Below are 21,341 nucleotides of genomic sequence, written 5' to 3' on the forward strand. Positions count from 1 at the left end.
CTTACCTATGTTAAGTCATATAACCCTTAAGAGTAGACAGTGTGTCATATTCCAGTCTGGGCCACTGAGATGCTTATAGTGTTCTGAGGGGTATAGATAGAGAAACAGATAACTGCAATATAAAACATAAGGTAGAGCTTCTGTCGTGGCTCAGCAGAAACGAATCTGACTAGGATCCATGAAGACACAGGTTTGATCCCTGGCCTTGCTCAGTGGATTAAGGATCCAGCGTTGTCATGAACTGTGGTGTAGGTCGCAGATGTGGCTTGGATCTGGTGTTGCTATGGCTGTGGTGCAGGCCAGCGGCTATAGCTCCAATTCAACCCCTAGCCTGGGAACCTCCATATGACTCAGGTATGGCCCTAAAAAGCAAAATAAAAACAAAAACAAACCCAAAAAACATAATGCCTAACCCAACAGTGAGTCAGAAATCCTCTCTGAACTATCCAGAAACATGTTTCTACAGTGAAAGACAGTATAGTGTAATGGACAAGTTTAGTGGACTTCAGAGCTAGACTACCTGGGTTCAAAACTTGGCTCTGCTAGTAGTGTAACACAGATAAATTATTCATATCACACACCTTACTTAGCACACCTACAAAACATGAGTAACAGAGGTGCCTTCTTCAAAGGGTTGCTGTAAGGCACAAATTGGTTAATACACGTAAAATCCTTAGAGTAGCGTCCAGCCCATAATGAGTGTTCAACAAGTTTTCACTTGTGTTACTTCTATAACGTGAAAGGTGCAAGCTGGTTTTACTCTCAAGAAAACAACCAGGTTGGGAAAATTGACCAAAACATATGAAAGATGTAACATAAATCAGAAAAGTGGGTAATATATATCAAAAGATTAGGTACTAATGAAATAAATACACAGTCTCCTGGGATGATCATTTTAAATAAAATCCCACTCAACTCTATGTTTAAGTCCAGGTGCGTTTGTTAAAAACAAAAACAAATAGAAGTTCTAATACTCGGTTGAGTCATGTGAAATTATCTTTTTAGATCAGTGACCATCAAGAATTAGCATTTCTATGTGTTTTAATCTAACATTTTCCAGTTATACCTTGCTCTCAAAAACTGAAGACAGGCTCTCCATAGATATATGTGAGAGAGAGAGAAATAGAAAAAGTGAATTAGGTTTTCTGTATAAGAGCAGAAAATAAAGGAATTCTGCCAGTAAAGTATCTTCAGAGGACATCTAATTCAACCCCAACCCCATAAAGCTGTAACATAAACTAAGTCAAATGTCTGGAAGAGAATCCTAAGGTAAATATTTTGAAGAGAATAATTAGGAATGCTTGTATATTTTATTTTATTTATTTATTTTTGCCCCTTAGTCCCACACCAAAGGCATATGGAAATTCCCAGGCTAGGGGTTGAATCATGCTACAGCTGCCAGCCTACACCACAGCCACAGCAACACAGGATCCAAGCCACACCTGTGACCTACACCACAGCTCCCGGCAACACAGGATTCCTGCCCCACTGAGTGAGGCCAGGAATTGAACCTGCATCCTTATGGATTCATTTTCACTGAGCCACAACAGAGACGCCCAGGAATGCTTATATATTTTAATGGATTCAAAAAAATCCCCACTGCCTCTCCTCTTCTTCTATAAAAGAACAGGTATTATATGTGATTTACGACCCCCCCAAAAAGGAAGAAAAAGATAATTATAGCCTTAATTTCGCCCACTGTAAAGATAGTAAACTCATGTTATGCTTTTCTATATAAATGTATTTTATAGTCATCAATTTGCAAAGGAGCACGTCAAACTTAATGTTACTCAAATTTTTCTTTAATAAAGAAAAATCAAAGGAATTATTTAACAAATATGCACAACTATGCTCAAATGACAAAGATGATTTGTTTAGGAATCTCAAGGGTAGCAGAGACGATGTATGCTAAGAGTACCACCATTTTAAAAAAGACATTCATTCTATGACTAGAAAATGCCTCAAGATAAAAATATTAATTCAATTAGAAAATATTTCATATTTCTTTTATCAGAGACTGTAAATTTAATTAACTCATTTCTATATCAAGTTATGCAGTATACATTCTTTTCTCTAGTTCCTTATGCAAAAGATTAGAGAGTTTTTCTCAAAGAGACCAAGTCAGTGCTAATAGTTTCAGGTCAGGGGTTGGAGTCAGTCCTAAAGAGCTTGCTTGGAAGGCCATTTATATTCACCTGTACCCCAGCCTGATATAGGCTCTCTCCTTTTTTTACAGTTTCTCTCTATTAATGATTCCTTATACGTATTCAACAGATAAATTACAGCAAATATATTTATAAATTAATATCATTGGATGTGGAGGAGAGTAGCTGGAGCTTAATGATACCATGGCAGTCTCCTGGTAATGTTTTTTTTAGAAGAACTACTTCATTCCAGCTAATACATAAAAGTAATTCCTCAACAAAAAGTACTCATCCTGCCTACAGGCTTCCCCTAAAATGCTGTGTAAGAGACTTAGAATTAAATAAAATTAGGATACAGAAAGTAATGAGTATACCTAAAAAAGGTAAGAAGAGTAAGTGAGAACTGTTTCCTGCAATCCTAACCACATTACCTCATGGGTAATTTTCAGGATAATTATTGTAAAAATACAATAAATACTATAATGGAAATATAGGGATTCATTTATTACTTTTTGGTTTACAAACAAAGGCACCCAATATGTTTCCATTTGCTACTTATAAAAGACTATCGATTTACATTTAAAACAAAAAAGCAAAAAATCCTGAACCAGTTCCTACAGACAAGCACAAAAAGGGAGGAGAAATAAGACGTCCCTCCCTGATTCCAAACTTTATCACACAGATTCAAAAAGTGCTTCTTTTATACTACCCTTAAGAATGTATTGCCACGCTTCTCTGTGTTGAGATTTAGAACATATTATGTTGCCAAGTCAAGTTTAAATACAGTTACAATGGACTTCACAATTGACAAATGCATATGCCAGAATTATAAGAATCAAGAGCAAATAGGGGAAAAAAACCCATTTATGAGTTAAGTGAAATATTACTTTAATAGGCTATCCTGTTAAAATTTGAGTTTGTGCATAAAATATAATCAAAAAGAACTAAAAATCATGTCGGGCAAATGACATAAATAGAAATGATTTCCAAAATCTTTATATTTGAATTAGGCTTAAAGACTAGTTGGTGAGGATTAACAACCCAAATATTTTTTTATACTAATTTTTGAACTTTAAATTCCAGAATGACATATTAATTCATTCATTAGCTTTCTTTGCAAAAGAATTCTTAACACACAAAATTAATGCAGTGGTCTCAGCACCCTCCCAGTTAGCATTTAAGATAGATTACAAGAACAATGACAAAGTAGACCTCCCATGTACTTCACAGGCCTGATGAAGTATGTCTGGCAGATGTATAAAAATCATAAAAATGTTAACTAGCTTTCAGCACATTAGGGAAATGTATTTGGAGAGATGGAGTACTCAAAGTATAGAGTGTCTAGAGTTAATTATGTGGGCCATTTTAAATCAAAGGCATCATCATTTATTCCATTTTTAGACACTGCCATGGTCTCTCACACCTTATACAAGGCATGGTCCTAGACCAGAGACTTTAGTATCATTCCAAAGAATATATATATACACACACACATATATATTTATATACATACTTCTTTTAAAATAATGTTTTAAAAGTTTTACTACAGAAAATCTGGCTTCAACACAGAAGCATTTTCCTTTTCAAGATTATACACCTGCATGGAAGAAGGTGATTTTCTTTACATTTAATTTTCTTCACAATAACAAAATAAACCTTTACATTGCATTTAAATTGACAAAGAAATTTAAGATGTAAAGTTCTATGTAACTTTTTGTATTGTGAACTGACTTCATTAAACATATTCAAGATACACTGTTAATTGTTTAAACATATACAATTTGATCAGCTAAATCAGAACATGTTACTGATCTGTTAAACCAAATGCATGTTAAAACAGTAAGGAGAGTTAGGTACTCTTAGATTTAACGGGAATTATAATGTATCATTAAAATATACATTAATTTTCTTGCTATTACTTGTTTCTATAATGCACTTCTTTCTAAAAGCTAAAACCACATGCAGAAAAAAATAAATGGTATCTTCAAATTCATTCAACAGTTTGCTACTTTATGTGGTATGTAAATAAAGTTCTTTATTTAATTTTATACACATTATTCTATGCATTATTTTATTTTTCTTGAAAATTCAGCTCTCAAGGTCAAAAGTTAGTATGTGTTTACACACATATAAGAACATTTTCTTAATGTTAGGACTACCTGCAAATACATTCTTCCATAATAACACTTTCAGTTTTCATTAGAAAGACAGTATAAGCCTTTTAAAGTCCTATTAATAAAATTTATAAAGGGAGGAGAGCGCAAGTAGGGTGAATTCCTCCCTGCACCTGCACCTGTTGATCAAAGTCTCAAGTAATCAACCAGCTTCGAAACATGAACAAAATGTCACAGGACTAATTTTTATTTGGTCACAATGTGGTCAAGAAGAATGTATTCCTATTCTTTCTGATACTAACAGTCTCACCTGAATTTTCATTTTCCTTCTAAAAACACATAGCATATGTTGATATGGAGTCTCAAAATCATTTAGATCCAGTAGGGCCTCTAACAATACATGGCCTTTTGATTATGAAAGCAACTGATTGCTTATAGAAAAACGATATGCATCAGACCTCTAATCAGAGAAATAAAAATGAAAACATGTCTTTCCTGTTTGAGACACTCAATAACTTAGCAGATGATGTGAAAACATTGGCTGTAATATTAATGAAAATAAAACCCACTTCAACTGATTAAAAAAATCAAACACTGAAGAATCAATTATCTATCAAGTTAGCTGGTATTCCTGTCCAAATAAATGCATTTCACTGCACTAAATATCACAATTAGAAAATCACTATATGTTAAGGCATATTTTAATTAATTAATATGTTCCAGAGTTGCACAGTTATACTGGTCAGTGTTCCTATTCCCTACTCCTACTCTCACCCCACCCCTTTTCTTTAGGGATCTAAATGTTAAGCCATGGTTTTGGCGGCTACTGCAGATCTGAGCTGGCATACCACAGCATATTCACTAGGCTTTTATGAGCATAAACATTGAAACGTTACATAAAATGGACCGTAATTTACTCCACACTCTGATCTAAGATGGTTTAATGTCTTGACAAAAGGTGAGATGACTTAAGTACATTTTACATTTTGTGCATTTAGACCACTATATGCATAGATGTTCTAATGCTAAATTCTTGTCTTCAGTATCTCATAGTGCTGGATGCTCGGAAGTAAGACAGAAACTTGTAACACAGACTAACCACAAAGTACCAGATGTTTCTTGCCATTTGTGATCTTGCAATAAAAATGCGCCAAATCAGGATCACAAGGATAGTATTGAAACCGTAACGTATGTTCCTCAACCTGGAAAGCAAATCAAAATGTGTATTGGATACTATTTTCTAAAACAGAGTATCGCAGCATAGCAGGTAATTCAGTCAGTTTTAATCTAATCAAAGTTCAAATACATATTAATTTGAAACTTCTTCAAAAACTAACTAGAAGTCCTTAAATTTCAGCTGACATCAAACAAACGTGACTGTGCACACTCTGGACAGCAGTCCATCAAACAATGCATTATCTCTATCAAGGCTAGGGATTGAATGGAGCTTCAGCTGCCGACCTGCGCCACAGCCACAGCAACTCAGGATCCGAGCCGTGTCTGCAACCTACACCACAGCTCATGGCAACACCGGATCCCCAGCCCACTGAAAGAGGCCAGGGATCAAACCCGAATCCTCATGGATACCAGCTGGATTCATTTCCGCTGTACCACAATGTGAACTCCCCACAAAGGGTTCTTAAAACAGGATACCTGGGATGCAAGTTTATTTACTTAAGTATTACTGGGCATCCTTCTGTGTGCCTAGTACTGTGCTAGGCAGCAAGTAGTAGGTTAAAAAGACATATCCCTTGCACTTATAAGGCTTCCTATCTAATCTAAAAAAGTATATTCATTATATACATCATCCTACAATCAACATTTTTTGGACATCTTTACCTGCTTACAAGTTCCCAAACATGTGGCTTTTAGCTCCTTCAGTTACAGCTAAAAGCCACATGATCAAAGGCCAAGTGGACAAGTTTTCACTCATGAATAAAATGTGGTAGTTGCTCTACATAGGAGGACCCTCCTGCTCTCAAAAAGCAACATGCACACTTTCTTGCTCATGTTTCAAAACACTTTTGATGTTTTTAATGATGTTAGAAATATAAACTTTTAGATATGCAATAGTACATAAATTTCACTAACTTCAATAGACAGTGCAAGATATAGGACTATAGTTGATCCTAAACAGTATGGGGAACTGGACACCGACCCACCACAAAGCTGAAAAAGCCAAGTGTAACTTTACGGTCAGCCCTTCTTATCTGTGTCTCTAAAGCATCAGTGAATTCAACCAACTTCATATCATGTAGTACTATAGTACATATTTATTGAAAAAATCTACATGTAAATTCGCCCATGCAGTTCAAACCTATGTTGTTGAAGGGTTAACTGTACAATATATCAACAACAAGTATAAACAAAAAAGCTTTGAATGAGGGGTCAAAGATCAGTATTCCGGATTGCTCTGCCATTAATAAAATACGACCTAGTCAAACACAACTTTGCCAAATCTCCATTTCCTCCTCTATACAACTGGCTACCCTGTAAAGTCTCAAAGAGCTGAAAGCACAAAGATGTGAAAGTTTTGAAATTATAAAACTGTGTTTAAAAATTACTACAAATAAAAGAGACTGTCATTAAAATTAACTGCATCTCTGAACAATGGATTGATACAATGTTTCCTCTTCTATTTTCTGAGGGTTTTTACATTTTTAATATTTATTTATTTTCTTTTCACAGCCACCTCTGAGGCATATGAAAGTTCCTGGGCCAGGGGTCAAATCGAAGCTGCAGCTGTGCCCTATAGTACAGCCACAGCAACCCTGGATTCCAAGGTGCATCTGCAACCTACACCACAGCTTACAGCAACAATGGATCTTTAACCCACTGAGTGAGGCCAGGGACCAAACCCTCACTGTCACAGAGACAACTGGGTCCTTAAACCCACTGAGCCACAAGGGGAACTCCTGAGGGGTTTTTAAATAATTAGTATGTGTTACTTTTATAAAGAGACTAAGAGAATAATTATAATCCTATTTTATAAAGGAAGAAAAAAGTTCTATGCTGAATGATGTTTTATATCGCCTTTCCTCTTCTAAAGATGTATTTAAGCAGGGTAAAAGAAAGTTTAAATTACCGCCAGTTTTAAAAATATTTTTATTTTCTTCGAATATCTTTACTTCTTCAGTAGTAATAAAAGAAGAAAAAAGTGATTTTTTTAAAACTAAATTCTACCTGAACTTAGTATTAAGGAACAGTATAAGTTGATGATAATAGTAAGTTTCAATAACCACAGGCTAAATCAATACTACCATAGTTATAGCCCAAAGGCAATCACTTTTCCTAAATATATTATTAACAATATCTCAGTCAATCAGTTTACCAAAAAATGTAATATTTCATGATGAGGAGGACAAGATGAAAACAAATCCTTATAAAACTTACTTGTTCAGATGTTTTCTAGCTGCAGGAAGGCCAGACATTTCTTCATTCAATACATACTTCTTAGTTCCCATACAATAGTTCTCTATGTATTCCGCCCAATGTAACTGCCGTACATCAATATTAAAGGTCTACATAAACAAAAGGAAATTATTGGTTACTTTCTTGAATATTTTTTTCACAATCAGTCAAAAATTTATACTTTTTCTAAAGGCTAATTCCATATGACATGGTTACAAAATGTTTACAGTATTATTTTTTAAAATCATACTGCTATTCACAAAAAAGTTTGTATTTCTATTTCACATCTTCCATTAAACATAGAAACATCTGAGAAGATAATCTGAAAACTCATGTCAGCATTTAAAAAGTATATGAAGTATAGGATGAAAGAAGCCTGTACCATTTAAAAAAATGACAAAATCCCCACTGTCCAAATAGATCCAAGTATTCCTTTTATATATGAATCAATACACTTATTTCTAGTTTCCCTCTATCTACAATATCTCTTCTTTTTAAACATCCTGCACACCACACACATTAATTTTCCTACAGAATAGTACTGACATCAACAGAAAGAATATGTTATGAAAGCTGGCTTAGGAGTTTAGATGACAGTAAGTAGGCCATTTGATTAAGAGGGTAGATAAATCCAGAAAAGAAAGCCTACAAAAATGCTATTTCTTGCCAAAATAAGAGGGCCATACACTGCTCAGTGCTCCTCCACATAAAATCAGGTAAATTTTGGAGTTCCCGTCGTGGCGCAGGGGTTAACGAATCTGACTAGGAACCATGAGGTTGCAGGTTCGGTCCCTGCCCTTGCTCAGTGGGTTAACGATCCAGCGTTGCCGTGAGCTGTGGTGTAGGTTGCAGACGCGGCTCAGATCCTGTGTTGCTGTGGCTCTGACGTAGGCTGGTGGCTACGGCTCCGATTCGACCCCTAGCCTGGGAACCTCCATATGCCACAAGAGCGGCCCAAGAAATAGCAAAAAGACAAAAAAAAAAAAAAAAAAAAAAAAAAAAAAAAAAAAAAAATCAGGTAAATTTTGTGCTGTGATAAATTATTCACTATTTAATTTCGCATCACTTCTCTGAAAATGGCAAGCTTAGATAGACCTCTGGAACTCCACCTCCAAAAAAAACAAAAAAACAAAAAAACAAAAAAACCCCCAGCATAAACAAATCAAGAAAGAACCATTGCACTGAAATGGAGCCTCAAGATATGAGATGTTATCAGAAAGTCACACATATGTGTAACTGGATTCCACAGGAAGGGTGAAAAAGAATGAAACAAAAGCAGTATCTGAAAAGACAATGGCTGGAAATTTTCCAAAAATGGTGAGACAGCAAGTCACAAAAGCACACATACCCACAGATATACACATATATCTGCATATCAGAGTAAAACTGCAGAAAGCCCAAGAAAAAACTGTTTTAAAATCAGAAGAGGCATTGTAGATTACCTCCAAAGAAACAACTATTAGTCTGACTCTTGACTTCTCAAAAGAAGCAACAGAAGCAGAAAGACTATGAGAAGGTGTCTTCCAAGTACTCAAAGAAAACTGCTAACACAGGATTCTATAACAGCATAAATATCTTTGAAAAATAAAAATACTTCCAGAAGATTAAAAGCTGAGACAATTTGACATCAGTAGAAGACATATACTAGAGGAAGTAAACTAAAGGGTTCTTCTTAGGCAAAATGAAAATGATTCCAGATTGAAGTCTAGAATCACTGGAGAAGGATCAAGGATGGGAGAAGAGCAGTAAAAGGACAATAATGCTGGTAAATCTATATGAATACTAACTGAATAAACTGCGATAATAACAATGATTATGAGGCACATAAAATATACAGAATTAAAATACATAACAATAGCAGATAGGTGTCAGCCCTTGTGTTATCCAAGAAAAAGTGGAAGTATCAACATTATATTAGACCTTAATAAACTAAGAAAAGATACTGTAATCACCAGAGTAAACTACTAGAACACCTGAAAAAATATATATATACTTCTGCATAACTAATACAGATAGGAAAATATAAAGTTGTAAAAAATAACCTCAAAGAAAGCAAAAAATGAAAGAAAAAAGAACTTAAACAGGTGGGACAAATAGAATACTATAGATTTATACTCAAAATTATCAGGAATTACATTATGGATTAAATCTTCCAGTAAGGGTCAAAAATTGACTGGAAAGAAAAAAACTCATATGCTACTTATAAGGGAAACATCTGAAAGGATACAAAAGAGTTGAAAGTAAGAGAATACACAATAGCTAAGGCATGGAAGCAACCTAAATATCCACTGACAGATGAATGGATTAAGAAGTGTACATATATTACAATGGAATACTACTCAGCCATAAAAAAGAATAAAATAATGCCATTTGCAGCAACATGGATGCAACTAGAGATTATCACACCAACTGAAGTCAGTCAGAAAGAGAAAGACAAATACCATATGATATCATTTACATGTAGAATCTAAAATATGACACACACATGGAGTTCCCTTCATGGCTCAGTGGTTCACAAACCCGACTAGGAATCATGAGGATATGGGTTCAATCCCTGGCCTTACTTAGTGGGTTAAGGATCCAGCATTGCTGTGAGCTATGGTATAGGTCACAGACACAGCTCAGATCCTGTGCTGCAATGGCTGTGGTGTAGGCCAGCAGCTGTAGCTCTGATTTGACCCCTAGCCTCAGAATCTCCATATACCACGAGTGCAGCCCTAAAAAAAAAAAAAAAGAAGAAGTAAAATATGACACAAATGAACCTATCTACAAAACAGAAACAGACTCACAGTCATACAGAATAGCCTTGTGGTTACCAAGGGGGAAGGGGGAAGGAGAGGGCTGGATGGTGAGTCTGGGGTTGGTAAATGCAACTATTATATTTAGAATGCATAAACAATAAGGTCCTACTGTATTGCACAGGGGACTATATCCAGTCTCTTGGGACAGACCCTAATGGAAGAAAATATGAGAAAAAGAATGTATATATGTATGACTGGGTTACTATGCTACACAGTAGAAATTGACTCAACACTAAATCAACTATACCCTAATAAAAAATAAATTTAATTAAAAATAAATAAATAAAACTGCAAGCACCAAAAGAAAGAGAGAAAATGTTAGATCCCATTGATCATGTATTCATAACTCTTGTGCATCATTGCTTAAGATGAAAAACTCCTAGTTCACAAATAAGCTGCTATGTAACAAAGAACTGTAAATAAAGACAAGGATTCCTTTAAAAATGAACTTTAAGATCAATGGAATAAGACTGAACTTCAAGTGGAAAAAAAACAAAAAGTAAAGCCAATACACATGGAATTGGGCAGAGAAACAGCACACTTGAGGACTTCTGTGAGGCAGAATCAACAGAATGGACTAAATTTGCACTCTGATATAGTAGCCACAAGCCACATACATCTCTTGGGCACTTGAAAGTGGCCAGTGAACTAAAATGTGCTGTGGAGTGTAAAATGCACACTGGGTTTTCAGGGCTCAGCATGAAAAGTTTATAGTAAAATATTCTTTAAACAATTTTTAAAGTTTTAAGTAATTTTAAAATTTTGTTCGAATTATATGATATTATTTTGGATACACTGGGCTAAATAAAACATTAATATTTTCTTAGAAAGAAATGGAAAAAGAAAGGAAGCTGGCACTGAGAAGACAGAAATAGTCTCCTTTGGGAAGCTGTAATCATTAACCAGTCCTACAATCTTTTTTTATTTTTTATTTTGGCCTTTTTTAGGGTCACACCTGCAGGATATGGAAGTTCCCAGGATAGGGGTTGAATTGGAGCCTTGGCCACTGGCCTATGCCACAGCCACTGCAATTCTGGATGCAAGCCACACCTACAACCTACAGCTCAAAGCAATGCTGGATCCTTAACTCACTAAGCGAGACCATGGATAAAGCCCACATCCTCATGGCTCCTAGTCAGGTTTGTTTTCACTGAGCCACAACGGGAACTCCTCTACAGTCTAATTAAGGACTATATTCAGCTGAGCTATGCTAAAAATCTAATCAGATATTTAAAAAGTGATCCCGGCTTATTAATGCCACCTACTATCTGTTAATGCTTCTACTCAGAGGCTACTGGTGGAACCAAAACAAATCCTTATTGGAAAACTCCAATTTTAATCTACACTTCAACAAATTCCCATAGAAATTCTCAAGGAATATGAATGAATAGTCAAACAAAAAAAAAAAAAATAGAAAACAAAGAAATAAAGTGCCATGAGCGAGACCCAGCTTAAACATCAGATAGCAGATCAAATGCGCCACAGCCTTTAGAAGTTTTGAATTATTAGAAATAGAATTTAAAGCAATTATGCTTATTAAGATGTTTCAAGAAAAAAATTCTTAAGATTAAGAAGTATCTAAAAGATTTGAAAAATAAATTGAATTTCTAAAAATGAAACTATAATAACTGAAACTGAATTTAATTGGTGGTTTAGACATGGCTGAAAGTCTTAGAACTTAGAATTAGTGTCGTTGGTAACCAGAGCTAAAACAGTTTATGGTCCTAAATTATTATCATTAAAGAAGAGGCTGTAGAAATCGTTCAATTTAGACTTTGTTAAGTATGCATGTTCAAATATCTAAGGTAACCTCAAAAAGAAAATATACAGTGTTTCAAACAACTGCAAATGTAGAATGGCAAAAAGTAAAAGAATATATGGAAAAAAATTCTAAGAGAAGGTTTTCCTTAAAACTTAAAGAAAACAGTGTGGGAAAAATGCATAAAGAAGTCAAAGTTCTCTTTGAACCTGACATTAAAAAACAAAAAGAGACTCATTTCAATCATGCTTTGAAAATACTTCTGATACTCTCAGATACTTATATATAAATTCTAGGATAAAGCAACTTTATTTATTTATTTTGCCATTTCTTGGGCCAGAGCTGTAGCTGCCGGCCTATGCCCGAGCCACGTCTGCAACCTACACCACAGCTCATGGCAATGCCATTGCTCATGGCAATGCCGGATCCGTAACCCACTGAATAAGGCCATGGATCGAACCCGCAACCTCATGGTTCCTAGTCGGATTCGTTAACCACTGAGCCACGACGGGAACTCCTAAAGCAACTTTATTTTACCACCAGTAATTGTTAGTGAAGCTTTAACAGGAGACTATAAACAGATCAACCTTCTTGTGGCATAATGGTTGTGGAAAATATCCAATTATTTCTCAGTTTGTTAATGGTTCTCTAATTAGAATGTTATTGTTTTCTAATATAAAACAAAAATACTTGCTTTTTTATCTTCAGGGTTCAGTTGGTTCATTAACATATTGACATTGTCAGTACTCCAAACCCAAGAATTACTTGTGAAATATTCAAGCAACACCATAGCTTTGTGAAGACGAGTTATTGTTTTCATCATCCTGTTTTATGAGAAAAATTGACATTCATAATTTGCATAGATAAGGAAAAAAATCTCATCACCACCCAAGGTACCATTTTCTATATTGAGACATTCACAGTAAAACTGTATAGGGAATTCAGTAAGGATATCAAAACACCAGGGAATAAGAATATTTCTGCATCTCAGAAGAACATTTTATAAATCCAAAATGAAAATAAATTTAAGCAGCAGTAAATGAATTTAACACTGCCTAAAGAGAGTTCTGCTGATATAAGAAAATTAATTTTCAAAGGAAATGCAAGTATTTTAAGGTCAAATTTTCTACATAACAATACTGAGCAAATAAATGGATTCAATTAGTATTCCTTTCCTTTTTGTTCCTTAAACCAAATTTTAGTTCAGCTGCATTTTAATAAAATTTTCTGTGAATTCATAACATAGTGTGTTACATTATAACCTCAACTATTCAGCATCATGGAAGCAAAGTATACAGAAATATTCGTTTGCCATTTAATCAACTCTCCATATGTATTTAAAATAAATTTCTCTTTAACATGGACAGGTACCATTCTTGATTATCTGGATGTGCCATGAAATCAATGACTCATGTTGACCACCTTCTGAAACAGGTATTCAAGATATTCATTCACACATCTCCCCAAATCCCCAACATCCATCCTTATAGAAATAAGGGAGTTTGGTATTTTGTTTCTTTTTAAAAGGGTGAGGGGTTTTAATCTTTAAATTTCTCATTTTATGTATATATATATATACATATATATATATATCACAGCTCATTTTATATATATATAGTCATTGATATATATATATCAATGACTATAAGTCATTGATATCATTAACACTAATCAGAGAAGTAATATCTATAAATAATTACCCATGATAAGTACAGAAAGGGAAGAAAAAAGAACTTTCTTAACACACCAAAAATTCCTAACCTCTGATAAACAGAAAAATGTGTGGAGAAGTACTTAAAGTACTTAAAGTACTAAATAGAAATAGAAGTATTTCTATTCCTATGATAAAGATTAGCATTTTGTGTAGTTTAGAAAGTCTCAAAATTCCCAAAATTAGAAGATTCAGAAATAGGGGAAATAGAAAATTAGAACATTAGAAATGGGGGCAGAAGGGATCAAAGCAGTAACATTCACTAAGCAATTCTGATGACACATTCAATACATTTAGAAAGAAAGACAGAACCCAGAATATTGAAAGAAAATAAGGCAATATGGGCTACGTAAAGAAAACCTGTACTTCATGCAAGAAAATAATTCTAAAATAAAACCTCTATTAATCACAAAAAGAATCACTTGAGCATCAAAGGCTAAATGTGGAGGAATAGTTCAAATAGAAAGCACTTGAGAGGAAAAAAACAAAACAAGATATGCTGCTTTTAGAAAAGAGATTAGGCAACAACAACAACAAAAAGATTTAATATATTTGTAATTAAATGAATACCCATATCGCAGCCAGTACAGTACACTTCAATCACACACATACATATATTTGGTTTTCCAACATAACATCTCATTCAAAAGTTTTTCTTCCTAACTCCTTTTTCACTGACAATTCTCACCTAGTCTTATTTTCAGATTCATTCAAGTGACAGAATTACCCTAAAAAACTGATTCACAAAATATTTATCAAGCAACCAAAATACTAGACTGAATACTACGAGGGATAAAAGGAAATAAATCTTTGCACCCTCACTCTATGGTTAAATATGCTGTAAGAGCAGATGCCTAGAACAACACTGCCATGTATGTTCTGAGTATTTATTTATTCTTTATTACAGCAACCTGGAAAAAAATAATCACAGTCCTTTGGAGGAAGGCAAGATCTTAACAATCTTCTAGTCCAGGGTTTCTCAACCATAGCACTAGAGACATTTTAGGCCAGATAATTCTTTGTGGTAGGAAGCTGTCCTGTGCGCTGCAAGAAGCTTGGCAGCATTCCTGGCCTCTACCCACTAGATGCCAGGAGCACCCATCCCCCAGGTGTGATAACTAAAAACATCTCCAAAAATAGTTCAATGTCCCCCAAGGGAGGCAAAACTATCCTACTCACTAAGAATCACATAGATAAAAAAAGAGATCACATTCAGAGGAGTTAAGCTAAATCACTAAAAAAAAAGACTATGGAATCACTTTTTAAAATATTTTTAAGAGTGGTAAAATATCTACTACATTTCAAGAGGCAGAGTAAATAATTTATACTGCTTCTATGTGTAATAATATCATGCATCCTAGTCCCCAATGACTATTAACCAGGAATCCACATGGTGCATATCTCAGTTGTACTTTTTAAATTATGTAAAGATATACGGAAGTCAAATTTTTACCTAGCTAACACTCAGAATAATGTAAATGAGTAAAAGGGACACCACAAATGACATGACTGACATTAGTTTAACGAGAACTGGATATTATATTAAGGCCCTAATATGAGGTATAGAGCCCAGGAAATATCTGAACAAATAATATAAATTATAGGACTTTAACATTTATAAAATTGCCCACATAAAAAAACTTTATGTCTTCTGTATCCTTCAGACTATAAAAGCTCCCAAAGGTAAAGGATCATTCCTGTTTTAACACTTAGAAAGCTTTGTACAGGACAAACCTCAGATAAGAAGATTCTTTATTTGATGTTTCCTATTTGCAGCAGATTTTAATTTTCAAAGATGGCTGCAAATATTATCTCCCATCCTACATGTTCACCTACAATATCATCTTAACTATCTTCCCATTAGGAGGTGAAGGTGACTTAAACCAACAGAATGAGGTGGAAGAGACACTGTGTGACTTCTGTGGGCAGGTAAGAAAAAATGACGGAGCGTTCTGCCTTGCTCACTGGAATACTCACCCTAGAAGCCTTTAGGTCATATATGCTAGCCAACTCCCCCCGAGGATGCCATGCTGTGAGGAAGCACAAGTTAGTCCATGTGTAGAGACCCCATGGAGAGGCGCTGAGACTACATGAAGAGAGAGAGATGCCTGGCCCCCCAGCTGCTCTGCACACTTCCTCTCCTTTACCACTCCTCCAGTGTACCTGCTCCAGCCCCTATGACTGAAACCACTTGAAAGATCCTGAGAGAAAACCACCTTCATCAAAGCCTTCTAGAATTCCTGCCTACAATGAAAAAAAAAAAAAAAATGATACAAAAGAACTTATTTATAAAACAGAAAAAAAACTCACAGATTTCAAAACTAATCTTATGGTTACCACAAGTGAAACCGCTGGAAGGAGGGAAGAATTGAAAGGGTGGGAATAACATATACACACGAATGTATAAAACAGATGATTGAGAACCTACTGTATAGCACAGGAAAATCTACTCAATCGCTTGTAATAACCTAATGGGAAAAAAGAATGTTTATATTTATAAAAAAAAGATTGTGTCTTGTGATATTGTTGGATTGAATGCTCTATGAATACCATGGTTCAGCTGGTTGATGGTCTATTTAGTTCTAATCTTGGCTGACTTTCTGTTTACCAATTCTATTTATTAATGAGGAAGAAGGATTAAAGTCTCCTACTATTAAAAAAAAAAACCCTGCCTACAGAAATCATGAGCAATAAATGAAATGCTTTTTAAGATACTATGTTTGATGTCAATTATATCTCAACTCAAAAAAAAGATACTGAATTTGAAAGGTTTGTCAATAGCAGCAAACCTGCCTTGCAGCACAGATAACAGAAAACGATATTAGTACGGGGAGTGAGCGGCTGTTATAATGAAAACCTAAAACATGCCATGACTGGCTTTAGGATCAGGTGGCAGACGGAATCTGGAAGGCCCCTTGAGGACCCCAGCAGTGAGATCTGGAAGAACCAAGAATGTTAGTGTAAACCATAAGAGGGCTCTAAGGAGGCTATCGCTGAGTGCTTCAAGGTAAGTGAGGAAAAAAATGTTAGCAGTTAGAAGGACAAAACTGTTAGGAGTGTTCCCACTGTGGCTCAGTGGGTTAAGAATCTGATTAGTAACGATAAGGATGCGGGTTTGATCCCTGGCCTCTCTCAGTGTGTTAAGGATCCAGCGTTACTGCAAGCTGTGGCACAGGTCACAGATGCAAGTTGGACCTGTGGTGTAGGCCAGTAACTGCAGCTCTGATTCGACCCCTAGCCTGGGAACTTCCATATGCTGTGGGTGCGGCCCTTAAAAAAAAAAAAAAAAAAAAAAAAAAAAAAAAAAAAAAAACCACCTGTCATATATGGTCACATAGAAAATAAGAGTCTCTAATAAACTCAATGATCTAGCCAAGATTTCCTCAAAGAGGACAAAGATGACCTTAAAAAAGGAACTATGTTTGAGAAGAATTTGGAAGGAATGTAAAATGACAGCCAGGAGTTCCTTTGTGGCTCAGTGGGTTAAGGATCTGATGTTGTCACTGCTCTGACTCTGGTTATAGCTATGCCGTGGGTTCAGTTCCTGGCCTGGGAACTTCCGCATACCATGGGCACAGACAAAAAAAAAAAAAAATTAACAGCCAGTAGTCTTTAGGAAACAGCTTCTGTACATAGATCAAATCCAAAATGCAGACGTAAGACTGTTAGCACGTCAGAGATTTAAGGTAATACACGTCACAAAACCTTGCAAACTCAAGTTTTGCTACAGATCTTAAAGAAGTCTTATAGAAGCCCTTTTGTTTGAGAGGCAGGATATAAGAGTCTAAGAATCTAAGAGGGAACAATCTAAGATTCAAGGGTGCTACCCCGTAGGAACCTCATAGGAAATCCAAGATAGAGAAGGGTATGTCTCGAAAAGAACTGTGGGCATGGCTTTGGTCTAATGGAGTGGATTGCTTTAAAATAGACACATAAGAAAACACACAGTTTTAACAGGAATCATATGAGTTTACACTAAAAGGACAGAGATAGTACCGAATGAAAAGAGGCCTCTGGGTGAAGGGTCAGCAAACCAGAGCTCAGCGGCCAAATCTACCTGTTTTTGTAAATAAAGTCTGACTGGAACACAGTCAAGTTTATTAATTTACATACTGTCTAAGGCTACAGAATTGAGAAGTTAAAAAAAATGGAAGCTACATTTAACAGTAGAGTTGAGCAGTTGCAACAGAAACCACATGGCTCATCAAGACTAAAATATATTCTTTACCGTCCTTTACAGAAAGTGCCGATCCCAGCCCTGAAGACTTCCAACCTTTTATGAGCAGGAAGTGAGGTAAGAAGGCTATTTAGTTGCAAATACAGGCCGATTTTTTATGGGAAAAGAAGTATGACTCAGAGGGGAGAGGCAAAAGACTCAAAGAACTACCAGGGTGGGAATGAGTCCTAACTAAGAAGCCATCGAACCATATCTGGCTGGAATGCAGAACTGTTAAGGATCAGTGATTGCTATTTGCCTCCTATTTTCTCTTTTGAACAAGACTGTGAAGTATTTCCTACGCTTGTCTAACCATTATATGTTCGTTAGACAGCAGGTAACTAACTTGTCACTTTAGTTCACAGGTTTTCAGATCAATGCTTGAGGAACTATACCTGAAAAAACATACCTAAAGAGTGTCATCCACAATTACACCAGATTTTGCTGACTACACTGGCATCAAGCTGATGTCAGAGGGGTTTGGGGAGGCATAAGCAAGGCTATTTTCCAAGTGGGAGGAATATGAATTGTCGGGACCTCTAGAAGCCTGACTGGAACAGACTGCACTTCCAAAAATGACTGCAACAATGCCTTCCATCTCACCCCTTCATTTACAACATGATCTTGACTATTCTTCTACCTCTTGAACCTTGGAGGATTTGTGACTCACCCATGAGAGAGAATGAGGTGGAAGTAGTGACGCATGATTTCCATAGGTAGGTCAGAAAATGCACCTAGCTTCCACCTTGCCTGCTGAAACACTTTACCTTGGAGCCTTCAGTTACCATGTCAGCAGTCCAACTCCCACTAAGGCTACCACTGGTCCTTGCAAAGAGATACTGTGAAGAGATCCTGACACTGTAAGAGACAGTGATACTAGCTGTTCCACTGCACACACACTCCCTTTCAGCTCCATCAGACCACAACCACACAAAAGACCCCCCACACCAAAGCTGCCCAGTGGATCCTTCATGAATTCCTGATCCTGAGAGAAATGATACACAGAGAAATAATAAAATGACTGCTAATGTTTTAAGCCACTAAGGTTGAGATGATCTGTTATGCAGCAACATCTACTACAAATTATTTAATAAACTCTGGCTCTTCATTTTACTAAGCCCCTTTTCTGTGTAAGGCATTGTGATATATTTAACTTATTTTACATTTCTGACCTAGTTTTGATTTTTCTGCTCTAATTTGCAACAACTTTAAGATTAACAGCATGCACTGCCATCACTCAAAAATTCACATCCCCTTTTTAGCCATGAAATAATGCTGCCAATGACAAATACTAGATTTTGCAGATTATTTTAGAGAAACTTGAATTTTGATATATTTTGGGCCTTTTTTCCATTACATATTTCTTTACCTATTCTAAAGTTGTTCAACACCTTTCATATATATTTCAATATATAACATACAGACTTAGAAACTTAATGGACAACTGAATCCACAGAAAATCCCTACAAGTAACTCAGATCACTGGCAGATACCTCACTTTTATTTTTTGAGCAGTTGACGGAAGTTCTGGAATCAGCATCTTCTTTATACATAAATACTCAAATCCTGAACTCTCCAATCAAAGGCTCCACTGTAATGCCAATGTAGTTAAAAAATAAATATTTTTATAGCACATGTCACTATAATTGTGGTAAAGACAGTAGGATTACTTTATTTAAGTTCATGGGGTTTTGATTAAAAAAAGGAAAGAAGAAAGAAAGGCCATAATGAGTATAAGAAAATAGAAAGTTTTCCGTTTGTTAACTTTTGTTTTAAACTATGACATTTTCAACCTGGAAAATTAGTTAAAAACTGTAATTACTGTATTATAAGCTGAATGGGAAGCTGAGATATCTCAAACAATTAATTTTCTAGAAGCATCTTATGTTTTTTCATATAAAACTGCATGATCCACTTCAAGCAAAACATTTAACCCTTAACCCCCCTATAAAACTCACCTCCAAGTTTAAGGGGGAAGAGAAGGGCTCAATTTCAGCTTATAATAACAATTACAACCTTGATGTTGGACATTTCCTATATTATGGGATTTTGGAGGATTAACGGCCCAGTAAGATGAGATTCCCAGTTAGTCTCCCCAAATATCCTTAATTCTAAGAAGAAATGTCCTAGCATCCTGATTGTGATTGTGATTAATTAGGTTAGTAATTCTAAAGGTAAAAGCTCATGCTAGCGACTTTTTGTCCCTCCAGCAAGCTTCTACCACCTTACCAATACACAGTGTATTTACTGCTATTCTTCTTACCACGGTTTCTGACCTGTCAACCTGAGTGCAAGATCGAGCAATAATGCAGGTACTGTATGTGTGACACCCTTCCAATAATGAAGCAATAAGTTGTTGGTATAGAACTTAACATTGGGGCGCCTGAGTACTTGGTTTAAAGGATTCGTCTTGAAGGAATGATTTAGATAATACCCTGTAGGAAAAATAAGCGTCAAAGCATTTTGAATGTTATTTGTTATTTAGGAAAAAATAACTAAAGTTAGACCTAGAATTCAGCACATGACGATAATTTACCATTCATACTTTAAAATAAATTAGAGTGAATTATAACACTACCTTTGCTTTTCTGACAAATTCTTAAATTCAAGAGTCTTCTCATTCACAAAAGGCCATTAAGCCTTAATCATAAGCATAAACAAATACAGAGTTAATATGCATTTTAGTGTAAGCATGGGTTGTTTAACAGTCAGAGGAACAGATAAGACAGAGCTAGTCACCATTACCTTGGGCTTCTTCCAGTCATCCTGAGGTAGATATCATATAGGAATGCTGGGGCCTTATGGCTTACAGCAATCCAGTAATGATATAAAAGGTGATTGGAGGTTAGATTTACATTGGGCCGTCTGAAGGCCTGTTCGAGAGGATTCCTCTTGAAAGTGGAAATTACATGGTATTCTGAGGAAGAAAAGTTGTGTAACAGCTTTGATAATCACCATGTAATGAAGTTTTGAAAAAAAATCATGTTTCAAAGCAAAATATTTTACCAAAAATAATCAGTTTTTGCTCATTTAAAAAAACCAAACTTTCTACTTTCTATTTTAGCTAAGAGAATATGGGTATCAGACTCCTGAACTCAAGTGCTTTTAGAACTTCCACTATTTACGAATTTTAATTAGATGAATGAATTTTTGCTAAAATTCACTCTTAAAAATCCTTATATTTT

At 35.4% G+C, this 21,341-nt stretch overlaps 1 protein-coding gene across 5 annotated transcripts in view; it reads right to left on the bottom strand.

The window, feature by feature from the left end:
- Positions 1,781 to 21,341, bottom strand: part of FAR1 (fatty acyl-CoA reductase 1) — a 72,874-nt gene continuing 53,313 nt past the window's right edge. For 2 of the 5 annotated variants that reach the window (XM_005661118.3, XM_013994548.2), the window contains 4 exons: positions 20,902 to 21,073; positions 12,924 to 13,053; positions 7,652 to 7,779; positions 1,781 to 5,460 (listed from right to left, as the gene is read on the bottom strand). In XM_005661118.3, coding sequence (XP_005661175.1) covers positions 5,298 to 5,460; positions 7,652 to 7,779; positions 12,924 to 13,053; positions 20,902 to 21,073 — 593 coding nt within the window. In that variant the 3' untranslated portion in view covers positions 1,781 to 5,297. 5 annotated transcript variants of the gene reach the window in all.

This window comes from Sus scrofa, chromosome 2 (genome assembly GCF_000003025.6).
Source record: "Sus scrofa isolate TJ Tabasco breed Duroc chromosome 2, Sscrofa11.1, whole genome shotgun sequence".
NCBI lineage: Eukaryota > Metazoa > Chordata > Mammalia > Artiodactyla > Suidae > Sus > Sus scrofa.